Source organism: Saimiri boliviensis, chromosome 1 (genome assembly GCF_048565385.1).
Source record: "Saimiri boliviensis isolate mSaiBol1 chromosome 1, mSaiBol1.pri, whole genome shotgun sequence".
In the NCBI taxonomy this organism is placed as follows: domain Eukaryota; kingdom Metazoa; phylum Chordata; class Mammalia; order Primates; family Cebidae; genus Saimiri; species Saimiri boliviensis.
In genome coordinates, this window is record NC_133449.1 from 174,540,190 (window position 1) to 174,566,696 (window position 26,507).

At 48.2% G+C, this 26,507-nt stretch overlaps 1 protein-coding gene across 9 annotated transcripts in view; it reads right to left on the bottom strand.

The window, feature by feature from the left end:
- Positions 1–26,507, bottom strand: part of SLC25A48 (solute carrier family 25 member 48) — a 47,505-nt gene that overhangs the window by 671 nt on the left and 20,327 nt on the right. For 3 of the 9 annotated variants that reach the window (XM_074381298.1, XM_074381304.1, XM_074381303.1), the window contains exons 5-6: positions 11,421–11,678; positions 6,818–9,136 (exon numbers count right to left, since the gene is read on the bottom strand). In XM_074381298.1, coding sequence (XP_074237399.1) covers positions 8,766–9,136; positions 11,421–11,678 — 629 coding nt within the window. In that variant the 3' untranslated portion in view covers positions 6,818–8,765. Of the gene's footprint in view, positions 1–1,878; positions 2,017–2,683; positions 2,814–6,817; positions 9,137–11,420; positions 11,679–26,507 lie in introns of those variants that run through there. The other 6 variants (XR_012512555.1, XM_074381312.1, XM_074381309.1 and 3 more) reach the window with 6 other exon arrangements.

The window sequence follows — 26,507 nt, forward strand, 5'->3', positions numbered from 1 at the left end:
GACCAGCATTATTGCAGGAAGCTCTGGGGGCCAGTCTTGGTGGACAGGTAGGGATGGCAGGGTTGGATTCACGAGCCACAGACAAGTCTACGAGCCAGCCGCTTATGAGTGGATGAGATGCCACTTCTACCACCAAAGGTCACTGATCTTCCTGCACGGGACCTGGGGAGTTGGGGGGTATCTCTGTGCCTGGCTGTTGGAAGGCACCTGGCGCTGCTGGAGCTGGGTCCTCTATCTCCTGCAAGCTCTTAGACACAATTCTCAAGTCATCCCTGCCATCTGTATCCAGGAACTCTTGAGATGGTCCCCACCCTGCCACTTCTTAGGGACTGTTTGCCTCCCTAGATCTCTAATATGCACTGTCTCACTCTGTCCTGAGTCTAGACAATGTGGGAGGCATTCAAAGAGTGGGTGTGACGGCAGCCTGACCATGGGCTGTCCCAAATCTCAGAGCTACTTGGTAAATTAGGAGCCAGTCTCATTAAAAGGCCTTAGTGTTTTGAGTTAGAGCAGGAAGTTGAATGTCATGGGCAAGACTCGTTTAAGATGAATTCTGCAGGTGGATGACCGGGAACCTCCCTCTCCCATCAGGAGGCAGCAGCCTCCTCCGTGCCTTAGCAGTCCTCCCTCCTAAGGCAGACAGGCAGTCATGCTCCTCACAAGAAAGAGTGCTTTCAGAAAGAAAAGCTTCCACTGGGGTTGGTCACTGCTTGTGAAAGGCCAAATGCAGGACAATCGTGATTGGCTTGCTAGAAACTTCCTCCTTTGTCCTGAAGCAGTTAATCACCAGGCTGGTCACAGTGGCAGGTACGACAGGTTGGCAGGCATCCAGCCATTCTGGGATCTGGGAGGTCTTGGCATTAAGACCATCTTGCAGCTGAAGATTTCATGACATGGGAAAATGGTCCCAAACTACTAAATGGGAAGAGAGGCTGTAAAACACTGTGTAGAGCAGGATCCCGATTTGGAAATACACCTAAGACAGCCTTGGAAGGATAATAACAAGGTCTTGTGATGACAGGTCTTGTTATTTTGTTCTTTCTGTTTATTTGAATTTTCTATTTTTTTCTACAACAAAAATACATGGCGTTTACTATAGGATTTTAAAGAAATTAGTTTTCTCTGTTAAAAGAGGGAAATGGCCAATACCTGAGCACAGCTTTAAGAATAAGTCAAATTCCTTCCCTGTCCTGGACACCACCCAAATGTAGTAACTCTTCACTCAAGATGTTTAATTATGCAAACTGTGTTGCTACCCTTTTCCTTTTATAAGAAAGGGCAAAAAGCCAGAAAAGCTGTGAATGTTGCCGCTTTAGCAAAAAGTGGAGAGTGTTTTATTTGAAGCCAGCTTCTGGGGCTTGTCCTGGGCTCACTACAGTCAGCCTGATTGGTCAGGCCCCGCCCTTGGTACAGGTTCTGGCACTGCCCATGCACCACGGCAGGGCTCTGCTGCCCCGAGAATGAGAACGCCCCTGCCAGCTCACAGGGGAGGCAGCAGAGAGGTTTTAGAGACAAAGATCATCCTTCCTAGGAGAGTTTGTGGTAACCAAGGCTGATGTCAAATGGCCTCTTGGTCTACTAGAAAGTTCAGTCTACCCCTACTTTGTCTTCTGGTCTTTCCAGGTAGCCAGTTTGGGACCAGATAAAAAGCAACGAGGAAGAAAAAGCACAGGAGGAAGAGGAGGCCTGCGAGGATACAGGGAGCTGGTCATCGACCCGTCCAGCAGCACTGCGGAGTGGTCTTCACAGAGCCCGGCACCATCAGTGCAAAGGTGGGGATGGCTGCAGCAGCCCTGCCTGGGAAGTGAGGGCGTCCTCTGGCACTTAGGATGCAGTGGGGGTGGGGGTGGGGGATGGTCTGCAGAAGGCATGACTCACCCCAGCTGAGAAAGCAAGCCGGCATCCTGGAGGAGGAGACTTCTACAGCCTGGGTGACAAAGAACTGGTGAAGCCAAGAACAAGCAGGGAAGGAGCAAAAAGAGGATGTCAGGCAGAGGGACCAGCCTGAGCAAAGACCTAGGGGCAAGAGAGAGGGCGGGAGGTTCAGAACAGTGGTGAGGGATGAGGCCAGAGAAGGCAGTGTGAAGGCTTTCTATCTACACGGTGATGGGGAGCCAAGTACGGCGTGTGAGCATGGGAGTCAGATTTCTGTCTCTAGAAGGGTCCTCAGGCTACCGTGATCTTTCTGCAATGCGAAAGAAAAAGAAAGAGGGTATGGGAGGCAAGAAATGGTGGCAGAGACCTATCCTCTAGGGCTCTGGGAGCCTGTGGGTGGCTCTGAGTCAGGCTCTCAGTTCAGTAGGGAGGTGGAGAGACGGCCCCCTGCAGGTTTACTGGTTGTAGTCCTCACCTATGAGCCTGGGTCACTGCATCTGCACAGTGAAGGTAAAAGCCCTTCTCTGCAAGGGGTGTTGAAGCTGCTTGGTGGGAAGATGGATAGGTGAGCTGTCTGGAAACAGGCACAATTCTGTGCCAGACTCTGTCCCTAGGGACTCAGCACACTACAGTCACTGGTGGGCATTTCTGAACTGCTGTTTGATGATGAGAAGGATGGCCCCGGCCTACCACAGATTAGATACATGACAAATGACAGGACATTTCAGAAGGTCACAACATTCTCATGACAAAGAAAGAGTTTCAAGTTTCCAGGAGGCACAATTGGCCAGGACGGAAGCACACTGACCTGGCACTCATGGGCTCGTCACGGCGTGGTCCCCGCGGATAGCCTGCAGTGACAGCTCGTACCCAAGGAACATGGCCGCGCTCATGGGGAAGCCCCGCACCGCGTTCACAGTGATGCCTCTGAAAAACACCTTTGGACAGGGGCCCGGTTATTGCAGGGGACTGACCCACACCCTCTGCAGGGCCACCGAGGAGTGGTAGAGAATGGCTCGTGGTGGGCCACTCCATCACCTGGCACACCCAGGTCCCGTTCCCGGACAGAGCCCAAAGGACCTGTGTAGGCAGAAACCACACAGGGAAGTTCCAGTCACGCCCTGCCCTGAACCATGTCATGTCTGATAGTGCTTTTCCTCCCAGACCCTGATACACATGCACTAAACACTACAGGCAAGCTGTTGGGCCTGGCAAACACCTACATATGCTTTTAAAATTGCCCCTTCTCTCTTCTTCTCTCACATGTATATACACACACACACACACACACACACACATACACACACACAGACGCATACACATGATCCTCGGGAATCTGGAAGCCCTAAGTAGACAGAACACCCAGCCATGCCCATTCACTGTGGCAGGGCTTCACAGGACACCCCCAAAGTGGTAGAGAACAGAAGTCGAGCTGTGCCTAAGACTCTGCAGACATGGGCTGAGGCACAGCTTTCCCGCTGAGTAGCTATGTTACTTGGGCCAATGGTAAACTCTCTGGAACTCAATTTTCCCAACTGTAAGAGGGGGTTAATAACAGAATTGACCTGATAAGGGTGTTAGAAGGACTAAATGAGGTGAGGCTTTTCCAGCACTTGCACGGTGCCTGGCATACAGTAGAAGCATGCCTCAACTGCTGATTACCATCATCACCCTCCTTGTTCTTATCAATGGTCTATCAGCTAAGAGGGAGTAGGACTCAATCTCAATCTCCATCACTAGGATGCATGCTCAGGAAGAGTGGCCTGTGCTGATGAGCTGGTAACTCTGCCTTTGCTGCTCCATGACACCTATGTTTGTCTTCCATCTCTAGGGAGTATTATGTGATGCTTCCCAAACACTGCCCATGATCTTTTTCTCCTGCCTCAAGCTTCTTGCATGGTATTGGGTGTCAGCTCCTAAATGTGATGTGGTTCCAATCCTCAAGCAGTTATAATCTATTATAACTGGAGATAAGCCCCATCCAGGAACAATCATGTGACCCAGAAAATGATGAGAGCAGATAAGAGCTTTGGCGAGGGGGACGGTGCGGAGGAGCTGGCCTTTAATGCATCCTCTGGAAAAAACAACCATCTAAAAGCAAGTCCCCACACAAATGTAAGTGACTTGAGAACTGTCAGGCACAAATCGAAACCTACTCTCTACTTCGTGTATGATTTTCTCAGTTTGAGAAACAGAACTGGTCATTTTTAAAAAGTAGAAACCATCTCTTTACACTTCCCCAGTTTCCTCAGTCTCTGGGCACTGTGGTGTCACAGTTGGTGCAAGCCTCTGTCACTGGCTCCGACATCAGGTGACTTTCCTTCAGGAGAGGTGCCTGCACCTCACAGCAGCCCCCAGGGTGCAGCATGGGGCCCTGGGAAAGGAGCTGATGGACAAGGATTCCTAGGGAGGAGTAAATGGCTCAGCCAAGCCCTCGAGCCGTTCAGCCAGGTGCAAGCAAGATCCTGGTAACATCAGCACTCTTCTCTAACGTCTGACCTTTCTGAAATTCCACAGGCTCATCCACAGTGACTGAATAACAGCCAGCAACTGGGTCAAACCCTGAGAGGAAAATTCCATGCCCAGTGCCCACAGAGGCTCCCCTGTGTGTCTGGGCTTGGCTCTGATATGCAAGGTGGAGGCAGGCAGGACCCAGCTTGGAGTGAGAGCCTTCTGTCCCACAGCACCGGGCCGTGCAGGAGCTGTGGGTCACTTCAGGCATGCAGACAGTCCTTCCTCCAGCAGCTGTGGCCTGCTCTGCTGCAGAGCCCACAGAAGACAAAGTGCAGACCTGCCAGCTTTTACCCAGAGCTTCCAGAGCATACGGCCTCCAGACTGAGCCCCTCTTAACTCCCACCCCACAAAGCCTCAATGGCTCCCTATGGCCTAAGGTCAGGTCCACACCCTTCCCTGGCTTGCAAGGACCCACATTCTCTCCCTTCCACTTTCTCTGTGCAACCTCTCACACCTGACATTCTGGGCAGGTTAACAGCCTGTCATTCCTCTGAGGGGCCAGCCTTCTTCCTCCACTGAGCCTCTTCTGGTCCCCTCTGCCTGGAGTGCTTCCCAGGCCTGGCTTGCAGCCTGGCAGTGTCCCCATGGTCACCTCCATGTGGATGATGGCCCCTCATCTTCTGTGTACTCAGTATCTCCCCATTACAGCACTCCTCACACTGTTCTTCAAGTGTCCCCGACTAATCTTTCAGGAAGGACAGACAACAGGGGTGAGGGTGGGGTTAGCTATCACAGTCAGGGCAGTGAATGCAGGGCTGTGTGTGTGATATGCCTCTGAAGCCCCAGCACCTGCAAGCACTTAGCCCAGAGTAGACCTTTCATAAACACATTAAGTGAAATGGATGGATGGAGTAAATGAATGAATGAATGAATGAATGAACTTTTGGGCATGAAAGAGCCTCTGAACTGAAAGAGTCCTGGTGGCTGCAATTGGGGTGTTCCTAGAGTGGTAGGAAGGCTCTGATTCCCCAGGGGCGGTACCCCAAGGCAGCTGGCCCTGGTGTCTCCAGAAGCTGGCTACCTACAAATGCCCTCTTCTCCAGCCTCATCTCACTGGCTCCTAGAGTGGTAGGAAGGCTCTGATTCCCCAGGGGCAGTACCCCAAGGCAGCTGGCCCTGGTGTCTCCAGAAGCTGGCTACCTACAAATGCCCTTTCATCCAGCCTCATCTCACTGCCACAGCCCCTCCACAGCAGCTGCTTCCACGGAGCCAAGAATACCAAGGTGCTTCACCTGCCTCGGTATTTCAGATGACAACTCTCCAACTCAGAGCTATGGCCCATGTAGCCCAAGACAACCATCACAGCAGGCAGAGAATGGCTCCAAAACTACCAGGCTTTTCTTCTGTTTCTACTTGGGGATGCCCCAACCAGTCCATGGACTTTTGATTTTCCCCGCCACAAAGGCTGCACCACCGATCATCCCTAAGTGGGCTACAAAGAACTATTCAAATTGGTCACCATCATCATGATTAATGCCTTTCTAATTCTTTACTGTTACCAACTTCTCCTTCCCTAGGAAGGTAAGAACAGGTTGGATGATGATGGGTTTGGGGCTTTGCGATCCGCCTCTGCCAGCCACAGCCAGGAATGCTTGGGGAGGAATGCTCCACATGGCCAGAGTCCAGGCCAGCTGGGACCTGGAGGCATCCCTGGGGCACTGGGGGAAGCCTCTCTACCTCCTCCTCCTGTAGCTGCTAGAGAACTGCCTTTGAATGGCCGGGCATGGTGGCTTACGCCTATAATCCCAGCAATTTGGAAGGCCGAAGTGTGGGGATCACAAGGTCAGGAGATTGAGATCATCTGGCCAACAAGGTGAAACCCTATCTCTACTAAAAATACAAAAATTAGCTGGGTGTGGTGGTGTGTGCTTGTAATCCCAGCAACTCAGGAGGCTGAGGCAGGAGAATCATTTGAACCTGGGAGGCGGAGGTTGCAGTGAGCCAAGATCATGCTACTGCACTCCAGCCTGGTGACAGAGCTAGACTCTGTCTCAAAAAAAAAAATGCCTTTGAGACAACCTGATTGTTCTAGATGGTGTGGTTATGTTTATGTTACTATTTATGTTCATAAGTAAACACATATATAAGCATACATAGATATATACATGCACATATATTCTTGTATACACTGTAAATATTTTTGGAATGTATCACAAGAAACTTTACCGTAATTGCCTTTCAGCGAGGACAGGGACTGCAGGGCACAGAGACAGTATATCCTCATGTACTTTTGGAAGCTTCCTATGTTCATATGTTACCTATTTTTAACCACTGAATACAAATTTTAAAAAATTAACCTTGAACGGTCTGATCATGCCGTGGTTACTCAAGCTGAGTATTATTATCTTGACTGAAAATCTGTCTCTGATCCAACACTACAGACCAAATACTATTGAGACAAAGAAACCAGTCGTCTGAACTCAGCTGACTTCCAGGACTTCATTTTTCTTCAGAGAGCACAGTTACTTTCCGAAGAAATAATGTCAGCAATATATTTTGCCTCTACAGGCTTTTTAAGAATTATGACACATTCATATTTGGGGAAGCAGGCAAAAATATCTCAAATAAAAATGAACCATCTATTTGAAACACTTTTATACCTCTCTGCACTCATTGGCTAAATCAAAAACTGCACTTCTGCTGAAAACAAAACAAAAGATACAAAAGACGATTGAGGCTGCACCAGGGCTGGGCCTCACCCTTCTGTCAGAGCAGCTCTTGTTAAAAATTTTAAAAAGGAATTTAAAACAATGAGAATAGCGAAGCTCTGAGTTTATCCATCCTTAACACCTAAAGACAGAAATCAAGTTTCCTCCATATCACATCTTCTCATACTAACCAGAGTCCCGGGATCCAGCCTTTCCCCACTTGCTATGATATCCTGCTCTTCATTCCTGGGCACCACCAGGGTCTTGCTTAATGGGCAGTGACCAAAGGTGGACGCAACATTCCAGCTGTAATATGGTCAGGGCAGAGACTTCCACCTCCCTTATCCTACCCACTATACTTCTATGAATGCAGCCTTGGGACAGGTCTCACTGTTGGCTCACTGCCACATTAGCTAATCAGAGCATGGGCTTTTTCTTTTTTGTTTATTGCTCTGTCCCCGGCTCCTAGAACTGTGCCTACCACATATGAGGTTCTCTAAAAATAAGCATTTGAAAACCGAAGCCCCTAGGCACTTTTCTCTAGGAGCCTTCATCAAATCAGATCGCCCCATCTTCTAAAGAGGTGATTGATCCATTATTGAATACTAAGGGCTGGACTTTGCAGTGACTTCTGGTAGTTCTGTACTTTAGATGTGGCCCTTTGATCTACCTTTTGCATCCTGTCCCTCTCACGTGGCATGTTAGTCATTCACCTCAACATTGGGTCATCCCAACTCTGGATCTTTCCCAAGTTGGGGGAGGGTGTAAAACAGGACCTCAGGAAACTTGCTGTAAGAAACAGAGAAGGAGGTATAGAAAGAGCTGTCTCCCATGGTGGTGTGTGAGGCGCCTTGAGAGAGGTACAGGAGAAGCAAGACAATGACATGGGTTCTGGGGATGGTGGTGGACTGCGCTGGGCCTGTAAAGAGGGGGCAGATTCATCTGGCAGGGCCTGGGGTGGGGCAGCCATGTGAGAAAAGACTCAGAGCTCCAGGGTAACACTGGCGCCAATAAACCAATACTGAGAATACTAAGGCCAGTGAGAAAGGGTTAACTCTTCCCTATGGGTTACATACTGAACGGAGAGCTTTCTGTATTAGCCCACAAATGCCCTGCCCCTCATGGAAGGGATGATCATTCTGGGAGAACCTGAGGCCCTGAGACATGAAGCCACTTGCTTGGATTCTGCCAGCTCACAGTAGCGACATCTGACTTTGAACCCACATCTGCTGACTCTGAGAGCCACACCAAGAAAGCAAGGAGCCCATGCAAGAAAGAGCCAGCAGGATGGTTTCTCCGGAGGGGGAGGAATCTGTTTATAACCTTGGACACCAGACATGCAAGTCTGGTCTGTCCGGGGGTAGCACCTTTTCAGGTGGTGGGAAGGGGTGTGTATTAGGTTAAGCTTTCGAGCTGCAGGAAGAACAGAGGAGACAAAGCCCAGGGAAGTGGGTCAGAGGCCGCCTCGTCGGCCGAGGCCAGAGGTCTGGGGTTGGGGCTCAGGTGGGAGAGCAGAAGACAGTCCACAGGGCCTGGAGCTGGTAAGATGAGCTGGCTGAGGACAGGAAGGAGGCAAGGTGGCTCTGGTACTTCCCATGGGGTGGCGGGGTAGGGAAGGCACTGAGCTGTGAGGAAGGACTGCCCAGCCTATCTTGAGAAGGCAAATTGTGGTGACAGACAGACATGGACCAGGCTCCACCATGGACCAGCTGTGTGGCTGGGGGCAGCTTACCAGCCCTCTCTGAGCTCTGTCAGGTCGGCCATGCACCTGCCTCCTCCACGGGCCATGTGAAAAGACCGCCCCGGTGAAGTGCTTGACGAAGAACCCGCTTGTGGCGCCTGATATATAATCACCACCAGCCCCTGGGTCTCCCGATTTCCTTCTCTATGGTCCCACATCCCCCTAAATGTGTGAGCCACCTTCCAGGGACAGACACTGACCCCGCAGGCCTGCTGTGGGCTTACTTTAAGACCTTCCTTCTGGTAACTCTGGGAGATACAGTCCAGGACACCTTTATATTTGTTTAAATAAACCCCATCAGCTTGAAGTCGACTTTTCACAACATCCATAGGAGTCGCTGTCCCCCAAGAAATTGCTCCTGCAAAGAGAAAGAAACAGGTGTCAGGGGCTGGCTCCTTAGGATCTGGAGGGGCTTGCAAATGGTAGAAATTCCTTGCAAGTTTCTACCATTCAGAGACTTACTAAGCTGGGAGAAGGGACAGAGCTCAGGCTTAGAACCTGCAAAATCTGTTTCTGATTCACCCTCGCCACTCGCTGTGGGACTTGGCAGAAGTGTCTCCCCTCCTCTAAGCCTTGGGCTTCTCATCTGTAAAATCAGGCAGCAGCACCTCTCTTTGTGGGGCTATCCTGAGGACCAAATGAATGGACGAGCGTGAAGCATGGAGCACAGTGCCAGTCCACAGCCAGTGCTCGAGACGTGGCAGTCTTTATTAGCAGCTTTCATTGGGGAAAGAGTAAGAGGCTCCACAGGTACTTGGCAGCACCTTCTCAGGGCACCAGAAGAGAGTCCAGGGCAAGGCATGAGGCTGAAAGTTTGCAGCTCCCTGAAGGCAGAACTTACTCTAAGCAAACACACGCAGACAGGCTGCTCACCAAGGAAGGGCCAGTCTGGGGATTGCAAAAACAGAGCAGGGAATGGTTTTTGAAGGCTTGGGACCATGTGCCCCTAGGTCGTCCTCATGGGATACGCTCAGGTAAACTCCAGAAAAACAATGTCGGGTTATTATATAAACACAGCAATTGGCACATTCTTAGATGGGGAGAGAAAAACAAATGGATGTTAAAGTCCAGGGCAACTGGTTTGCAGGGTTTAGTGATTGCTGCCCAGTAGCTTCCAAAGGAGACCTTAGACTTCCCTGGGCCCTCTGCCTATCCCAGCCTCTGGTCCCCTCGGCCTCCTGCCCTTGGTCCTCCAGGAGCCTCTCCGACCTGTGCCTTCTGCCAGGACAATGGGGCCACTTCCCTGGGTGCTGCTCCAGTATACTCCCTCGTCCCTCAGCCCATGGGTAAGGGCATCACAAAATGCAATCTGCCTGCCAGGCCATTCACACCTGCTCTCCCCAGAAGTGAGAGCAAATGGGGACTTGCTGTCCTCTCTGCCAGTCAATACTGACAGAACTCTTCCTAGGAGCTGGGGATGAGCACGGGCATCAGGGAGCCAGAAGGGGAAACTGCAGTTAGGTGGCAAAGACACGAGCTTTGATATGAGTTTGCTATGGGCTGACAGCATGGCGAATTGTGATGATGAGGAGGAGAAAGAGAGGGAGGAGGAGGAGGAGGAGGAGGAAGAGGGGGGATTCATGATTTTCTCTCCATTAGATCGTTCCCATCGCATCAAACATGCTATGATATCAGCCTTCTTAAACAGCGTCTTCTCTTGGCTTCCATAGGCCCCTCTGGCTATAGCTCTGTTTCTCTGTTCCTCATTACAGCATAGCAGAACCCTCAGAAATGTTGTGTATATTTGGGCACACTAATATCCTTCATCCCATTCTCTCTTGATCCCACTCCATCAGGTTTTTACAATTTTCTCTCCATCAAATGGCCCTTGCCAAAGTCCCCAGTGGCCTTCACATTGCTAAATTCAGACGGTGCAAGCAGCAGGTACAAGGACCCTGTGGTTGGGGAAGGGCCAGGCATGGTCAAGTTGCAGCAGAGATCAGTGTGGCTGGAGAGAGTGGGGAAGGGGAGAGGAGTGGAAGTGAGGTGGGTGAGAAACAGGCAGCCAAGTCACGGAGGGCCTGGAAAACCATTGCAAAGATGTCAACTTTCACCTTAAATGGAAGAGGGATGTGGTGCAGGATTCTGAGCAGGGAAGTTAAGCAACCAGTCCATGGTCACAAAATGATGAAGTGTGGATTTGAACTTAAAGCTTTCTGGCTGCAGAGTCCCTGATATACTGTCAGCACCAGCTGTACGACGTGGGATTGGCTACTTAACACCTCTGGACCTGAGTTTTCTCATCTGTGAAATGGGGAGACTAATTCCTACCTTGCAGAACGAATGACTTCCTTACATTACAAAGATTGCAGCATGCCAGCATTCAATACACTGAACCATGATCATGGATTTCCTTTCCAAAGTTTGGTAATGCCTGACACAGAGTATGTGTTCAAAATGTATCTCTTGCCTGAAAGTCAAACGAGCTCAAATGGGAACCGCCATTCTCATAGCTACATGGGGAGGGGAGGAGAATGAGGTGGAAAGCCTGGGACAGAGTAGATGCCTAGCAAAGAACTGTTGGGTGAGTCCCTGAATGTGCCCTCCCCTCCCCCTGGGCTAAAAAGGGCATGGCCAGCTCCCCAGCTGTCCCACTGCAGTGGCCGGCACAGGGGTGCGGCTCCAGCTGCTGCTGCCCTTACCTGCCACACCACCTGCCAGCCACACGGCACAGGGGCTGGGGCCTGCACAGGGCTCGGGTGTGATCCACTCACTCAGGAACACGTAGGGGATGAAGTAGAGGCAATAGCCCGGGACATCCCTCAGCAGCATGGCACTGGCCCCCCGGTACAGCCCCGCCAGGCCCTCATTCCTCACAATGGTTGCAATGCAGTGCACAGGCCCCTGGTACACTGGCTGCTCCCCAAGAGCCACCGCCCTGGACTTCAAACCGAGGTTGGCTGCAAAGACAGGAGAGAGAAGATGGCAAGGAGTAAGCGACTGGACATTCCCTGGCACTGGAGCCAGCCCAGCCCTCTTACAGTTCCCTCTCATGTAGCCCATTGGCTTTCACCAAATCTTCTGACCTTCTTGGCAGCTGAAACCAGGATACTGAGGTCCCAAGAAGAGCTTCTGCCAACATACACAACCAGACTGGGGACAATTTCAGCCACGTGATAAAGCCCCAGTTACTTGAGGCCAACATCACTACTTCTTTCTAAGCAGATGTGACTACAGAATGCCAAGAATCAGTTATGACACGCACACCAAATTCTTTTTTGAAGCTAGAAAATCCAACATGCTCTGTGTGTGTGTGTGTGTGTGTGTGTGTGTGTGTGTGTGTGTCTGTGTCTGTGTACACACTTATTTATGCACAGTGTGGTGGGGCAAAAATACATATGAAATTTGGAGCCAGGCTGTCCTGGCTGCAAATTCTAGCTCTACCACTTATTAAAAATAATTTATAAATTATGTATAAAATTTAAAATCTATAATTTAATATTTATAATTTTATTAAAATTATTTGGAAATAATTCGAAATTTAACTTGGCAGGTCAGCATTTTCAGCCCATTTTCTTAACGTTAAAAGATGGATAGATTGTCCTGAGTGCAAACAAAGTAACACATGTGCAGTGTTCAGCACTGTGCCTTGAACGTTGTAGGGGGCTCAATAAATTATCAACTGAGACCAAGGTTGCTGACGTGAACTGGTGGCAGGACCCACAGGCTGGAGGGCTGGGTATATTCTCACTGACTCACTCCAGCCCTGGCCAGGCTGTTCCCTAAACAGTTGTAGGGTAGCACCGGGGCTCTTGGCCCCTCAAAGTCCTGGGACCCAGGGCTGCTATCTTCCTGTCTAACCTCAAGGGTCTATGCTGGCAGATCAGGTGTTATTTACGTCTCCAGCAGAGACTCTACGTCTCTCTCATTTGCCACCCATCTCCCTCTCTGATGCTTGTCTTCTCTGCTATGGATCCTTCTCTGCTCTGAGGCTTTGACTCATGGCCACACAGACCTTTCAGACCCAGTGCAGATAAAGTAGGCTCTTGTTCTTGACTTTCCCTTCTCCAGGAAGTAACACAACATGACATGACCAGGAAAGAAGAGAATGAAGTGTGTCTGTGACCACAAGCCTATTTTGCCACCTGAGTTTAATTCCCTGTACAGTGTTCCAGTTTGGCTTTACGCATGCTGGCAAACAGGCAGATAGCTTTCATTATTTAGGTCAACATCCAAGTCCCCTCAAACAGTCTATCTTTATCAGAGGAAAAGCTAGGAGCATTCAGCTTCATGACCCCACAGTCCAGAGATTGGAGAATGAAGTGCAATCTGTACTTTAACTCATCCCAGAAGCAGGTGAGGTGGAGGGGGAGATTTCTGGGTGCCTGGAAAATATGCTTGAACAAAGTCAAGTTGTATTTTCTATCTGTGAGTGGGGAAGGAAGTAAATTCCTGCTATCTGCATTAGGCCAACTTTAGTGTGGGCAGGAGATGGAGCAGACTTCTTCCACAGTGGATCCCTTAGGAAGTGAGCTAAGGTGGTGGCCACCTTGAGGGGTAAGATCAGACATGATGGCCTTTGAAAGTGCACTGAGAGATCACTAGGCACCCCTTCCTCTTCCAAACCCATGGTGCTACTGCCTGGGTCATCTGGAGAAATTTTGCCATTAGGCAGAATACATGTCATTGTCCCAATGCATAAACTTTACCTGAATTGCTTTCATCTCTGAGTAACACTGACTTGATCCAGGAGTCAAGGTTTTTATGAATCAACTATGGGTAAATAGTGGCTTTCAGGAGTTACTGATTGAAAGAGAGGATCGTGATAACAATCTGCTTGTTTGAAAGTGCAGATGTTGGGAAAACACTCACCAAACCCCCAACCGGCCTTGTCAACAAAAATCCTGTCCTGTTTTCCTTTCCTCTGCAGAATAAGCAATAAGGAAATTCTCTCTCATCCTCCCAGGGTTGCCACATAAGCAATCTAGCTTTTATTGCTTTGGAATTACCCATTTATGACTTTTAGTGCAGCATAATTACCACAGTGACTCCCATCATGAGGATACTGACACAGCTCCAAACTGACCCAAGTTTATACTGTGAAGCTCTTGGAATTCTACCTCCTTCATTCCCAATTTTTTTTTTTTGAAAACACTTTTTATTTCAAGATAATTCCAAACTTGCAAAATAAGTATAACAGGCAAAATAGTATAAAGAATGTGGCCCAAATGTACCACTTACTCAGATGTATCTATTGCTAACCTTTTGCTCATTTGCTTGTTGTTTGTGCATTCTCTCTCCCACTCTCTTCACTTCCCTCCCTTCTCACTCAGTCCTGTGTGTTCAATTCAACTGAATCAATGTACTTGTCCCAGTGTTTCAACTTTGCCTGAGCCCCATTCATTTCCAGGTAACAGTGACCTGACCAGGAATCAAGGTTTTCATGAATCAGCTATGGGTATCATGTGGCTTTCAGGAGTTACTGACTGAAGGAGGGGATCCTGCTGGCAATGGGTTTGTCTGGAGGTGCAGCTATTGGAAAAACACCTGTCAAACCTTTAACTGACTTTGGCAATAAGACTCAAGCAAGAACCAAACCTATCCTTTTTCTTCTTTTCTTCCCAAGGTAAACAACAGAGAATTTGTGTGTGTGGGTGTATACATATACATGCATTTTTACACATTCATACATAACTTTATTTTCTAAACTATTTCTGGGTGAGTTACATATTCATGGGTCTTTACCACTAAATTTGTTAAAACACATTTCCTAAGAATGGGGATACTGTCTTACATAGCTGTAGCACAGTTACCAGCTTCATATAGCTACACTGACAATGCTTTAATATACTATCTATAATCAAATTGTCATTTGATCTTCATGATGCCCTTTACAGCATTTACCCTTGGCAAACTTTCTTTGTTTCTGTGACACTGACATTTTTTAAGAGTATATGACCCCTTTGCTTGTTAATAGAGCTTTCCTGATTTGGGGTTTGTCTGACATTTCCTTATTACATTGTGGTCATGCATTCTTGGCTGGACCTCCTCCCCATTCTTAATTCTCACTCTCAAGAGACCCTGTTCTCCTCCTCTGGCCTCTTATTCTTGTTTTTATCAGTTTGTTTTTTAATTGAGCTATACTTTGCATTCAATAAAAGGTAAAGCTCTCAAGTGCACGATTGATGAGGTTTTACAGTTGCATTCACCTATGTCACCATACTCTACAGTGGAAGTGACTTCTTATACTTGAAATAAACTGTTTTGTTCACAGCCCAGTTAGAGAGAGAAGAGATTCCACAGCCTATCTATCCTCTCCTGATTTTCGAGATACAAGAACTCTGTGATATCATGCGATGTCACTCATAGGGAAGCAACCTTTCTCTGGGGCACTGGTTGTAACTTACAAGTCCATCAGCACTCGCACTAGCAATGGCGGGATGGATGATTCCTATTGGGTCCACAGAACAGAATGTCATCAAAGGTAGTTACTAGAATTTTAAACATAAATATACCTGAGATAAAAATGCATCATACCACCTCCACTGGTGAGGCCCAAAGTCACACAAACCTAACATGATGATGCACTTACAGTAATATCGATTTTCAATTCAACAGCAATAGTAGGAGCTGTGGAAAACTATGAACAAAGCAAGATAGCCCTGCTGATGAATAAACAGAAGATCCTTCTGGAAAACAGCAGAAATCTCTACCAGTGGCCCATGCAGTGCTAGGTGCTGTCTCTAGCTGTGGGGGTGGTGGAGCCAAGGGTTGTCTGGAGCCTTGACAGGCAGCCTCAGGAAAATGCTGCAACAGAGTTCTTGGTAACTACATCAGGGGACCAATTTTAGTTTGTGAAAACCAAATGTTGATGACTCTTAAAAGCTGATTTGGAAAGTTACTAGAAAGTCAATCTTGGAAATATGCACAACTGAGATCTGTGAACTTGTATGTCCTTTGTCCAAGGAACCTGAGGAAGGCTACGAGGTGCTGGATCAGGACTCAGCATCTACTCACAGGGAACCGCTGGCTCCAAGCCCATGGTCCCTGCACCTTCAGGGTGTACATGTGTATGTGAAAGGATTGGCATTAGGTATATTTTCTTCTCAAGTGAAATGTGCCTAATTTCTCTAATTAGAATGTTTTATTCTGTAACGAGGATAAAAACATTAATCAGATTTGGATGTTTTTAAATCATGAGTGCTTTGCATTTGAGACTGTCTTGTGCTGCCTGTTTAGATCAAGGGCATACTATCTTTTATTAGGATAGATATGGATTATGTACTTCAAAAACTCAGGATGCATGTGCTTTCCTTTGTTTTCCCAATTTCTATTAAGGCCATGTCAGGCCCCCTGCACCTGTGTAACCAAGGCTAGCAAGATGTTCAAAGTCAATGAAAATAGCAATCCCCTGTCCCAAGAAGTGGAGGAGGGCCCGGGCCTCCCACCTTGCCCAGCTCAGTCCTGGCCAGCACACCTAAACCCACAGGCTGTGGCTATCTAGCTCTGCAGCTCTCCGTGAAATGCTAGTGCCTCGCTGCTGGCCTCCTGCTTGGCCTGGGAGGTCCCTTAGAAGGTAGATGCCTCTGCAGGGAGTTTGATTTTGGGGGGGATTGTAGGTCCAGATTTGGGCAATCCTAACAGGTACCAACGCAGCCACCTCTTAGGGGACATTCAGCTTCAAAAGGGCTGAGCTGGGCTGGACACAGACTGGAGACACCAGTTGCCACTATTGCCCCTCTTCCAGAACCCAGGGACCCAGCTACAGGACGTCACTGTGCCTTCCTCAGACACAGACACAAAGATGTTCCACTTCTTCCCCTTTCTCAGTCAATGCTATTCAATGTCTTCAATGGGTCACGAACCTGGAAACAGTAAGGCCAGCAGAACACAACGGCTGGTCACTGAGGGGAGCAGGGCTGGCCCTCAGGAGCACAAAGCCTGGCCACTCTCTGGAAGGGAAAGTGCTCCCAGCCTCCTCTGCTGTGTAGTCACTAGTCAGGGATGTGCAGGTTTTCACAACGGTTCTGTGTCCAGTAAGCATCAGCCAGTGGGGCTCTCATGGGAACTGAGAGCAGGAAGTCATTTCAAGGCACCAGAAGCTATGAGCATTATGCACTCACAGAACTCCTACAATATCTCACACATGCATATATGCTCATTTTTCTCATATGCGTAGTTGCTATCACAGGTAACACAATAACATTTTATTTAAACATATTAGTAATCCATAGTAGCTTCTGGTCATATTTGCTTTCTTAATCCATGAACACTTAAAAATACAGCTGTTGTTTGATGGGTTGGACCACACTTTCCATACTAACACAGCACTCTTAGAAAAAGGGGCCCACAGTCCATGCTGGAGGCTGTGCCCACTAGTATGGCTTGGCTCGGTTGCTGCTGTTTTCTGAGCATGCTATTTTGCCCTTAGTGTGGCAGTGATGACAGGAATCACATACTGTGGCCCAAGTCCCATACATATCTCAGCATCGACTCAGTGGACAATGGAGTACCTGACTTAGGCAGGTCCCAGCACTCCCAAGGTTCACACCCTTAGCATTCATCAAAAGGCTAGCCCTGACTGATCCTTGGGTCAGAGGTTTTAGCTATTAAAGGAAATTATGAAATGAGGGTTCCACCTACAGCACTGCTTAGATGTGATGGAAGCATCAGTAACATGGGGGCACATCCTCCAGTAGACAGGCTGGCTACAACATCCTCAGTTTGGGTTTGAGCTTGAGCAGGCTGGTGAACCCCTCATATCACTTCCTAGGATAGTACCAGCTGGGAAGCTCCTACCTAGTTCCTGTTTCTAAGAGTTCAGCAGTTTCCTCATGACCCGAGAGGCCCAAAATAGGCAGATGCTTTCATATAAAGAGCCCTGGATTTGCATTCCTGTTCAGTTGCTATTTACTGTACTACCCCATGCAAGAGATTCGATCTCACTGGGCCTCAGTTTCTTCATCATCTGTGAAAGGGGGAGAAAAAGTGGCCTGTCCACCTCATCTGGCTTTTATGAACATGAAAAGGGAATGTCGACAAATGTATTTTACTGAAATGCATGTCGTGCAAATGCCCTTTACGCAAGGCGAATAGTTCTCATTCCTATTTTTATTACTCTGTCCTTATTTGACTCTGGATTCTGGAAGTGCTGGACCTGCCAGCTTCAGGCAGCTGTGGCCTGCAGCCAGGCTGACTGTGGGAGATCACTCATGCTCACATAGAGCCAAGAATGACCAATATTGGTGCCAAGTCCAGAAATCAAGACAATACTTCCTGTTGTCAATTGCTTTAGAGAAACAAACAATGGGTCGCCAATGTATGTAATTTGTACAATGGTTTGTTATTACTCACTATCATTAATGTTTGGTAACAATGAGGGACAACTGTTTGAAAAGGACAAACTGTTCAAAGGGCTCAAACTAGTCAAACTGCTCAGAGCAAAAACATCTTTGGAACTGCATGGCTATATGCTTGGCCTCTCCACAAACCTCCTCCCTCCACTCCTGGGCTGCCATTGCTCCAGCCCTCACTTGCTATTGGCAATCCACAGCTTACTTGAGAAGGCCCAGGCTATACAGGCCTGAGTTGTCTTCAGGTTTTTGTGTCGTTTTTCATGCTCCAAGGGTTCCTGCCTTCTACATAAGCTTTCTTCTTCAAGGGTTGTGTGTACCTTCAGGGATCTCAACATCAATAACCCCTGCCCTGTACTGGGAAAGTCTTGGAATGTCTGCTGCTCCTTCAAAAGGTCAACCCTGCTGGAGAAGAATATTTTTCTTGGTTGCCACACATCTTCAATGTAGCAACAAAACCATGTTTCTAAAGAGACAAATGGATGCACTCAGGGCCTCAGAGGTACAGCTGATGACCTCCCAGCCAGGCATCTCTGAGGACTCAGGGAAACGAGAAATGTTTTTGCCTTATTCTGTACCATGCAGATTCTTGGGCTCAGGTCGCTTTGTGTTCTCACCTGCTGAGACCCACCCCTCAGCTGGCCCTCTCTGTTGCTACCATCCAGCTCAGCTTGTCTACTCTTGGCATATCCAGAAATTAAGACCTTCTTCACCTCAAATCCTGGCCACACTCTGATTCCTTTCTATTGGGATTGTCTTCAGTATGATGGAGCCAGACCTTCTGACATCAACGCCCTCACTTCTTCCCACTTATCCTCAAGAATCTCTCTGCATTTTTACTTTCTTCTCCTCTCCCAACTTGGAAAAGAATGCCTTTTCCTTCTCCGTTGCCCTCTGTCTGTGTCCCCATCATCACCCCAACTTCAGCACTTTCCCCCTCCACACTCTCCTTTCTCCTACTTCAGTAACACCAATTTCTCAGGACTCAGTTTCTAGGGGTGTTAGGGTTGCATGGCCTGGTGTTGGGGGGATCATTCCCTGCCTCCCCATGTGATAGCTATGCAATCCAGCCTTGGCTTTTCCACCTGTAAAATAAAGATGATAAGTGAGGCTATTTAATAGGGTTGCTGTGATGATAATGGAATGGGAATTAACATGGTATAGCTCAATACATGGTATGAGTTCGATAATTTTAACTGCAGTTACTAGCGTTATTGCAACTCTCTGCTTCTTCCCAAATTCCTTCACTGAGTCTTCTCTTTGCTGCCATCCTCTACCTTATTTGCAGCTCTCTTGGTGTTCGCATCTAATGTCACGACTTCAACTGTCACTTCTATGCCTGTTGCACTTATGCCTCTACCTGCAGCCCTGAGGCTTCCAGATGTAGTCCCACAGGCACCTCACACGACACAGACCAGACCAAACTCATCCTCTTCTCACTCAAGCCTGCCCCTCCAGCAGCAGCAACGGTAAGCACTGATTGATTACCTGCTCCATGCCAAGAACCTTCTTAGATGTTTCATTTGCTACTTAATTCCCTGTGTGGGAGGTTCCACTTGTCTCACTGTCATCCAGCTTCTGGTCTTCAGTCATTTTTGACACTTTCCTCTCTCCTGCTTATGCCTCACGCTCGGCCTGCTGCTTCTAAAGCACCAGCGCCTCTGGATCTGCCACCTGTCTCTGTTCCCAAGCCAAAGGCTCTAGGTCTGTGGCTGCAGCCTTCAAATTAATCTACCCACTTGTACAATTCCCACCACTTTCCACCCCTTCCAGAGGCCAGTTTCATCTTCTCCAACACAACTCTGGTTGCATCATTCTGATGTCCAAAGCGCTTCATTGCCTGCTGAATATAATCTAAACCCATCCTCTGCAAAGAAATCCAAGCTCTTCCAACTCACTTCTCATCTTCCAAAACCCCCACCGTCCCTGCATTGCTTGTCTGCACTAACCAAAGGCTCCCTCATTCCACCACATGCCTGAATTTTCCTGCCACTGAATCTTCCCCTGTCATTCCCTCAGTATTAAAACACTCCTCCCTCCCATGTCCCCATCTCTAAATCCTATGCAGAACTGAAAAACCCGATCAACAGCCACTTCCTTTCTGAAGGCTTCCTGATCCACCAAGCCAGAGTCAGGGGTTCCAAAGCCTTTCATGAGGACTTCCTCATTGAAGCACACATCTGGCTCCCTACCAGACCGTGGGCACCCCAAAGGCCGGGGCTTCCAACACTTCTTTACCTGCTGTGCCTGGCTCAGAGCAGGAGCTTAAGAATGCTTGTGAATGAATGATTTACAGTGAATTCAAACAGGTGTAACACTCAGCCCTTTGCCTCCCGTTGGGCCTGGTGCAATGGCTAGGATAGTGAGCACAGAGTTAATGTTTAGTCTTCCCCTGATCATCCCAACTCTGACCTCCTGTTATGTTGAGGGCTTTGTCATCTGCATATTAATTAGGCTTTTAATGGAAACACAGATCTAAACACTCCCAGATGGGGGAGAAGTGAGTGCCATTAGCCGTCAACTTCTAGGAAGCATAGCAGAGGGACTATTGGTCTGGAGGGCCACAGCCCTGACTTCTAGCTCAGGCTCATGCCCATGCAAAGGGCAGTGATTTTAAAAGGAAGTGTTTTTTCACAGGTGCCTTGCTGTCAGAGGCACATCCGACTGAACACAAGCCAGTGTCTCCTTGCTTGCCGAGTGGCAGAGGCCCCAGGAGAATACCTCTGTTCATTTGGAAGCATTTACACGGGGCATAACTACTGGTTATTGTGCAATGGTAGTCAGTGTCAACTGGAAATTCCTTTTAAATGTAAGCGGCCACTTATATGATTTGGTAAAGCCCTTCTGGATAACAATTTCACAATATGTACCAAGAATGTTAAAAATGGCCACACCCCTTGACCCACTCATGAATCAAAGAGCCCACACATTTAGGGAAATAACCTAAATGAAGAGAACTCTTTATGAACATATTTGCTGATCACATCACCATTTTTAAAAGAGGAAAAACTATAAACAACCTAAATATTCACCAGTAGGAAGATTGTTAAATAATACATTTACTAACAGCTGACATTTATTTCACATTTTCTTTATGCCAGACATGGTGCTAAGGTCTTCATGTATAACACATTTAATTACATCCCAGTTAAAAAGTAGCTACTATGATGATGCCTGCTTTGCAAATGAGGAAACTGAGGCTCAGTGACATTAGGTGAGTTGTCCAGCCTTTCTTGGGTTTGGTGGAAGTAGAATTAGAAGCAGGTAGTATAATTCCAGAAGCTGAATTCTTACCATACTATATAGACCCTTTCAGAGAGAGAGAGAGAGAGAGAGAGAGAGAGAGAGAGAGTGTGTGTATTTGACGGACTAGTGCACATCCATTTTAAATATTGCCCATCTACTTAAAATAATTTTATATGCTATTTTAATACCATGGTTAATGTTTCTGTTATAATGTTGAGTTAAAAACAGGACATGAGCCGGGCGCGGTGGCTCAAGGCTGTAATCTGAGCACTTTGGGAGGCCGAGGAGGGTGGAACACGAGGTCAAGAGATCGAGACCATCCTGGTCAACATGGTGAAACCCCATCTCTACTAAAAAATATAAAAAATTAGCTGGGCATGGTGGCGTGTGCCTGTAATCCCAGCTACTCAGGAGGCTGAGGCAGGAGAATTGCCTGAACCCAGGAGTGGAGGTTGCGGTAAGCCGAGATCGCGCCATTGCACTCCAGCCTGGGTAACAAGAGTGAAACTCCATCTCAAAAAAAAAAACAAACCAAAAAAATAAAAACAAAAACAAAACAGGACATGAAATTGCCCATATAGCATGATCACAGCTTCTTAAAATCTTTAATCTATGAACATAGAATAAAAAAAGAAACATTAATGTGTTACCAGTGGTTGTAATTGCATGTATGGGTGCTTTCTACCTCTGCTGTCAATGTTCTGTAGCTTGCAGATCTTCATCTATGGATCACCACGGACAGACAATCAGAAAGGGCTCACTGGATGTATGTCTGCCAATCCTCCAACCACTTGAGCTGGGCTCTCACCTCAATATGGCCCCCAGTCCAGCTGTCATATGTCCCAAAGCAAAGCAGCCAGAGGTCTCTCAGCACCTGGCTTTAGTATGTGAGTGCTATCTCTCATATGACATAGGATCATCCTGGAAGTGGATTGGCAATCCTGAGGCAGAACCACAAAACCTGAGCATTCTTACAAGCCCTGCCCAAGGCTGCCTGGCAATGCCCACATCAGCACAGTCAACACACGGATTGGGCCTAACCCAGGGCACAGACCACCAGACTGCAGCCAGCCCCAGCCCCATTCTATCCGATTCACACATCCTTGGGCTATATGTTTTTAATTGAATTACATAATCATTCCAACCAAAATATCTCATGTAAAAATCTAGCTTTTTGCCTTCTCTTAAAAATCAGAGGATCCAGGCACATCAGGCCACACAGCAACAGTCAGGTAAAGTGGGGTTGTGGCCACTCCCCTGGACAGGATGTAGGCCCAGCTCGCTGCAGTCTCCACCACTCCCAACTGCCTCTCAGACACTGAAGCTGACACATGAGGCTTGAACTACTGCTTTTCTAAAAGCAGAATGAGGCAGAAGATGAAATATGTTCTATGTCCAGTTTTCAATCAAGAGATTGAAAACACAGGAAAAATGAAACACAGATTAAGAGAGCTGTGGTCTCAAGAAAAGTGGGAGAGGATTCACTTCTCCAGACACTTCTACTCACTTGTGAAACTGCCTTCACAAAAATTAGATCAGTGAGAACATTATGGCAGTGGGGACAATCTGATCTCACCAACCCCCATTTTGCCTTTATCCTTCAAGCTGCCTAACTATTCCTTGGCTTAGGCTGAGCTAACTTTGCCAGACATTTAGCTTATACTTTAAATGATAACAGCCCTTCCCTAAAAGTAAGTGAGAACAACAGGCTAGAGGGAGGAGAGGAGACTGAATTCTCCTAAGAAGTAGACATAAAGGATTGCCAATCATTATTTTGGATGTCACAAGATATGAAACTTCCCCAGTTACTCCTGCTGATGACATTACTGTAGGACTAATCAGTATTGTAAAACCTAAGATTGGCCCTTTGAGGTATCTTTTCAGTCTTTTTGCATGTCTGACACCAGTGGTACCAACTCACCAGCCCTGCTCCTAGACTCACTCACCCTGCTCCTGTGGTCCCACCCAGAAGCAACAACGTGCATAGGAGGACCATTTCCGACACCGCTATAATTGTATGCCAACCAATCAGCAGCAAGCACCCACTGCCTAGCTATCCCCATCCCTTCCCCCAAACCACCTTTGAAAAAGCCCTAACCTATGAGCCTTCTATGAGATTGATTTGAGGAATAACTCTGTCTCCCATGTGGCATGGCCGGTCTTGTGTCAAATAAACTGCATTTACTGCAATGCTGTGGGAGGTGATATGATTTGGCTGTGTCTCCACCCAAATATCATCTTGAATTATAGCTCCCATAATTCCCATGTGTCATGGGAGGGACCTGGTTGGAGATAATTGAATCATGGCGGTGGGTCTTTCCCATGCTAGGCTCATGATAGTGAATAAGTCTCAAGAGGTCTGATGGTTTTGTAAAGGGAGCTCCCCAGCACCCGCTCTCTTGCCTGCTGCCATGTAAGATGTGACTTTGCTCCTCCTTCACCTTCTGCCATATTGTGAGGCCTCCCCAGCCATGTGGAACTGTGAGTCAATTAAATCTCTTTTCTTTATAAATTACCAAGTCTCAGGTATGTCTTTATTAGCAGCAACAGAATGGACTAACTCAGGAGGTTACATGTATGTTAGCTCCCTGTCCTGATGAGTCTGAGTTTTCTAACTTTAGCCTAGAGGGTTCCTGAGGAACAAGTGAAAGAAAACCACATTCCTTCTCATTTTCTGGAGAGATTCCTGGAAGAAAACACTGCCTGGTGACTCTCCATCCGCCTCCCCTCTCTTTCCCAGTAGTTGATCCTGTCCAGCATCTGCTGCCACCAAAGTCCTTCCTCCAAGCAGCTGAGGGCAAGGGAGACCAGAGGGGCAGCCCAATGCCACAGAATTCACAATAATCCCTTGGAACCCACAAGTTATGCCCATTATTTTGACAATGTAATTCTGGAGACATGCTCCCAGCCCACTTCTCCCTAAAGTTTGAAGCTACTTGTGTGCATGATGGGTTTGTGCAAAGGCCCAGGTGGGCCCAATGTTACCAACATTATCATAACCACAGCTGCCACAAATCCCAGGGCAAAAGCAGAGATGGCAACTGTGGCTCCGAATCAGACCTCCTCCACCTCCCACTATGGGAGGGACATCAGAGTATGAAACCCCTCTGTGCCTCAGTCTCCCCTTAGTAAATGCCCAGGAATTGTGTTGTGAAGATTAAACACATGCAAAGCTCCTAGCATAGTGCCTGGCACACAGTTAGGATTCAGTAAACACTGGCTACTCAGCCACTACTGCCCAGATTATTCTCATTTAGCCTAGATCACAGAACCTGTGATCTGTGGAGCACAGCAGAGGTGGATCCTCCAATCTTGGCTTCTACCCTCCATCCACTCTTTGCCTTTGCCTTTGCCTTTGCTCTCTGTGCCAAGCCCATGATTCCAGGTTCTAATGGCTCAAAGCTTTGCAGGGCTGAGAAACATTTGCCTACAGAAACCAGCCATGCCTCTTACTGAGAGCCTTCTCCATGCTTCCAAAAGGCCAGTCTCCTGGCGCACAGGGAAGAACAGAACAAACATGCTCATTTTCTGTTGCTGCCTTGGGGGCTTCCTTCTGAAAACCGGTTTCCTTCTGGCACCACAGACAATGAACAACCTGAGGCCATGGGCCATGGGCAGATTGTCATACAGGAGGTTCAGGGAACCTTACCAATCCTGAGATGTGTCAGTGGCTCCCTACTGCTCAGAGGCTTACCCAGGAGACAGGGCCCTGGAAGGATCTGGACTTCCTGGATGGGAGATCTGAAGGGCCCCACGTAGGCCATGTCCCAGGCTCCCATGCTGAGGCAAGGCAGGCCTGAGTAGCCCTCAGCACTACCTGGGCAGGTGCACAGCCCTGACCTCCAGGCTCTCCTCCCAGCCCTTCTCCCACCCTGCTCCCAAGCCCTCCTTGACCCTACTTTCTCTGCTCTGCACAGCATGTGCCTGAGAGCCCATTCTACTTCCCTACCATGATGGTTTGTAGAAACCCATTTCCTCTCTGGCTCTCAGCTGGATGTGGCACCCTAAGAGGGATAGGATGCAATTTTTGTTCAACACTGCATCCTCAGCACACAGCCCTGTGCCTGGCATCTGGTAGGTACATAACTATCGTTTTTCAGCCAAATGAACAGAGCTGGCAATCATATCTGCCTCATGCTGTCATGGTGGATATTAAAGAAGGTGATGGGTGGACAGTACCTCATGTGGCATCTGGCACACAGTGAGCATGTCACACTGGCAGCTGGTAATGGTGGCTGCTCAGCTCCCTAACACCGGCCAGGAGCTGTGCACCCTGCTTGGAGGCCATGCTTGGGTCCAGCCGCTCCCCTGGCTGCCTCTCATTCTTTCTCCAATCTCCAAATGCTTCTAGCCTGGCCGCAGGACCCCCTATCACTCAGGACCTGGTATGATGCCATTCTAGCATGCTGTACAGGGCAAGCTGGGGGTGAAGGCCAGCAGGACAGAGGATAGAACAAGATGCTGTCAAGAAACCACACCAATTAATTTGCCTTCAAATGTCCCAGGCCTTATTAAGAAAAGTGTTTCTTGGGAAACACCTCCCTTGGTATCCTGGCTAGCTGAGAGTCTCCAGCAGATACTTGCAAACAGATACATGCAAACCTACTTCCATTTCTTCCCCTTCCAGGGACAAGGCACCAGGTGGTGAAGGAGGTGGGGCTGCTCCCAGCAGCCAAGGAGCCTCATTGCTGAGCCTCTCCCAACAGCTGAACCCCAAAGAATTTTAAGATGTATGAAGATTTCCTTTCCCCCTGAGACTAAGGCAAGCTTTTCTGAAGTAGTCAGGATAGAGCAAACAGCCAGCACAGGGGCCCAGATGCCTGGGTTTTCAGCTCACAACCACCTTTATTCCTCTACTTCTTTGCTTAGGCCTCTGGGATGGGACAGATCAGCAAAGTTCAAACATTCCTCAGAGGTGCCACTTTCGGATCAAATTAAATTATACCAAGACACAACTCGACCTGCTGAAGATGAAGGTGGACATCTCCTGCCCCATGTCTCCCTGACGGCCCCATTTGTTTTCCTGAATCTCCCATATGCTATAGTAACCATGGGCCTGGGGGTATGTGACACACAGCCTTGGGGCAGCCAAGCCTCAGCCCCTCCATGCACCCCAGCAAGGAGCAGCAGCACCATTCTCGGAGTCTGTGCAGACCCTGTCCTGGGCAGCTCTAGGGGTGAGGCAGGAGG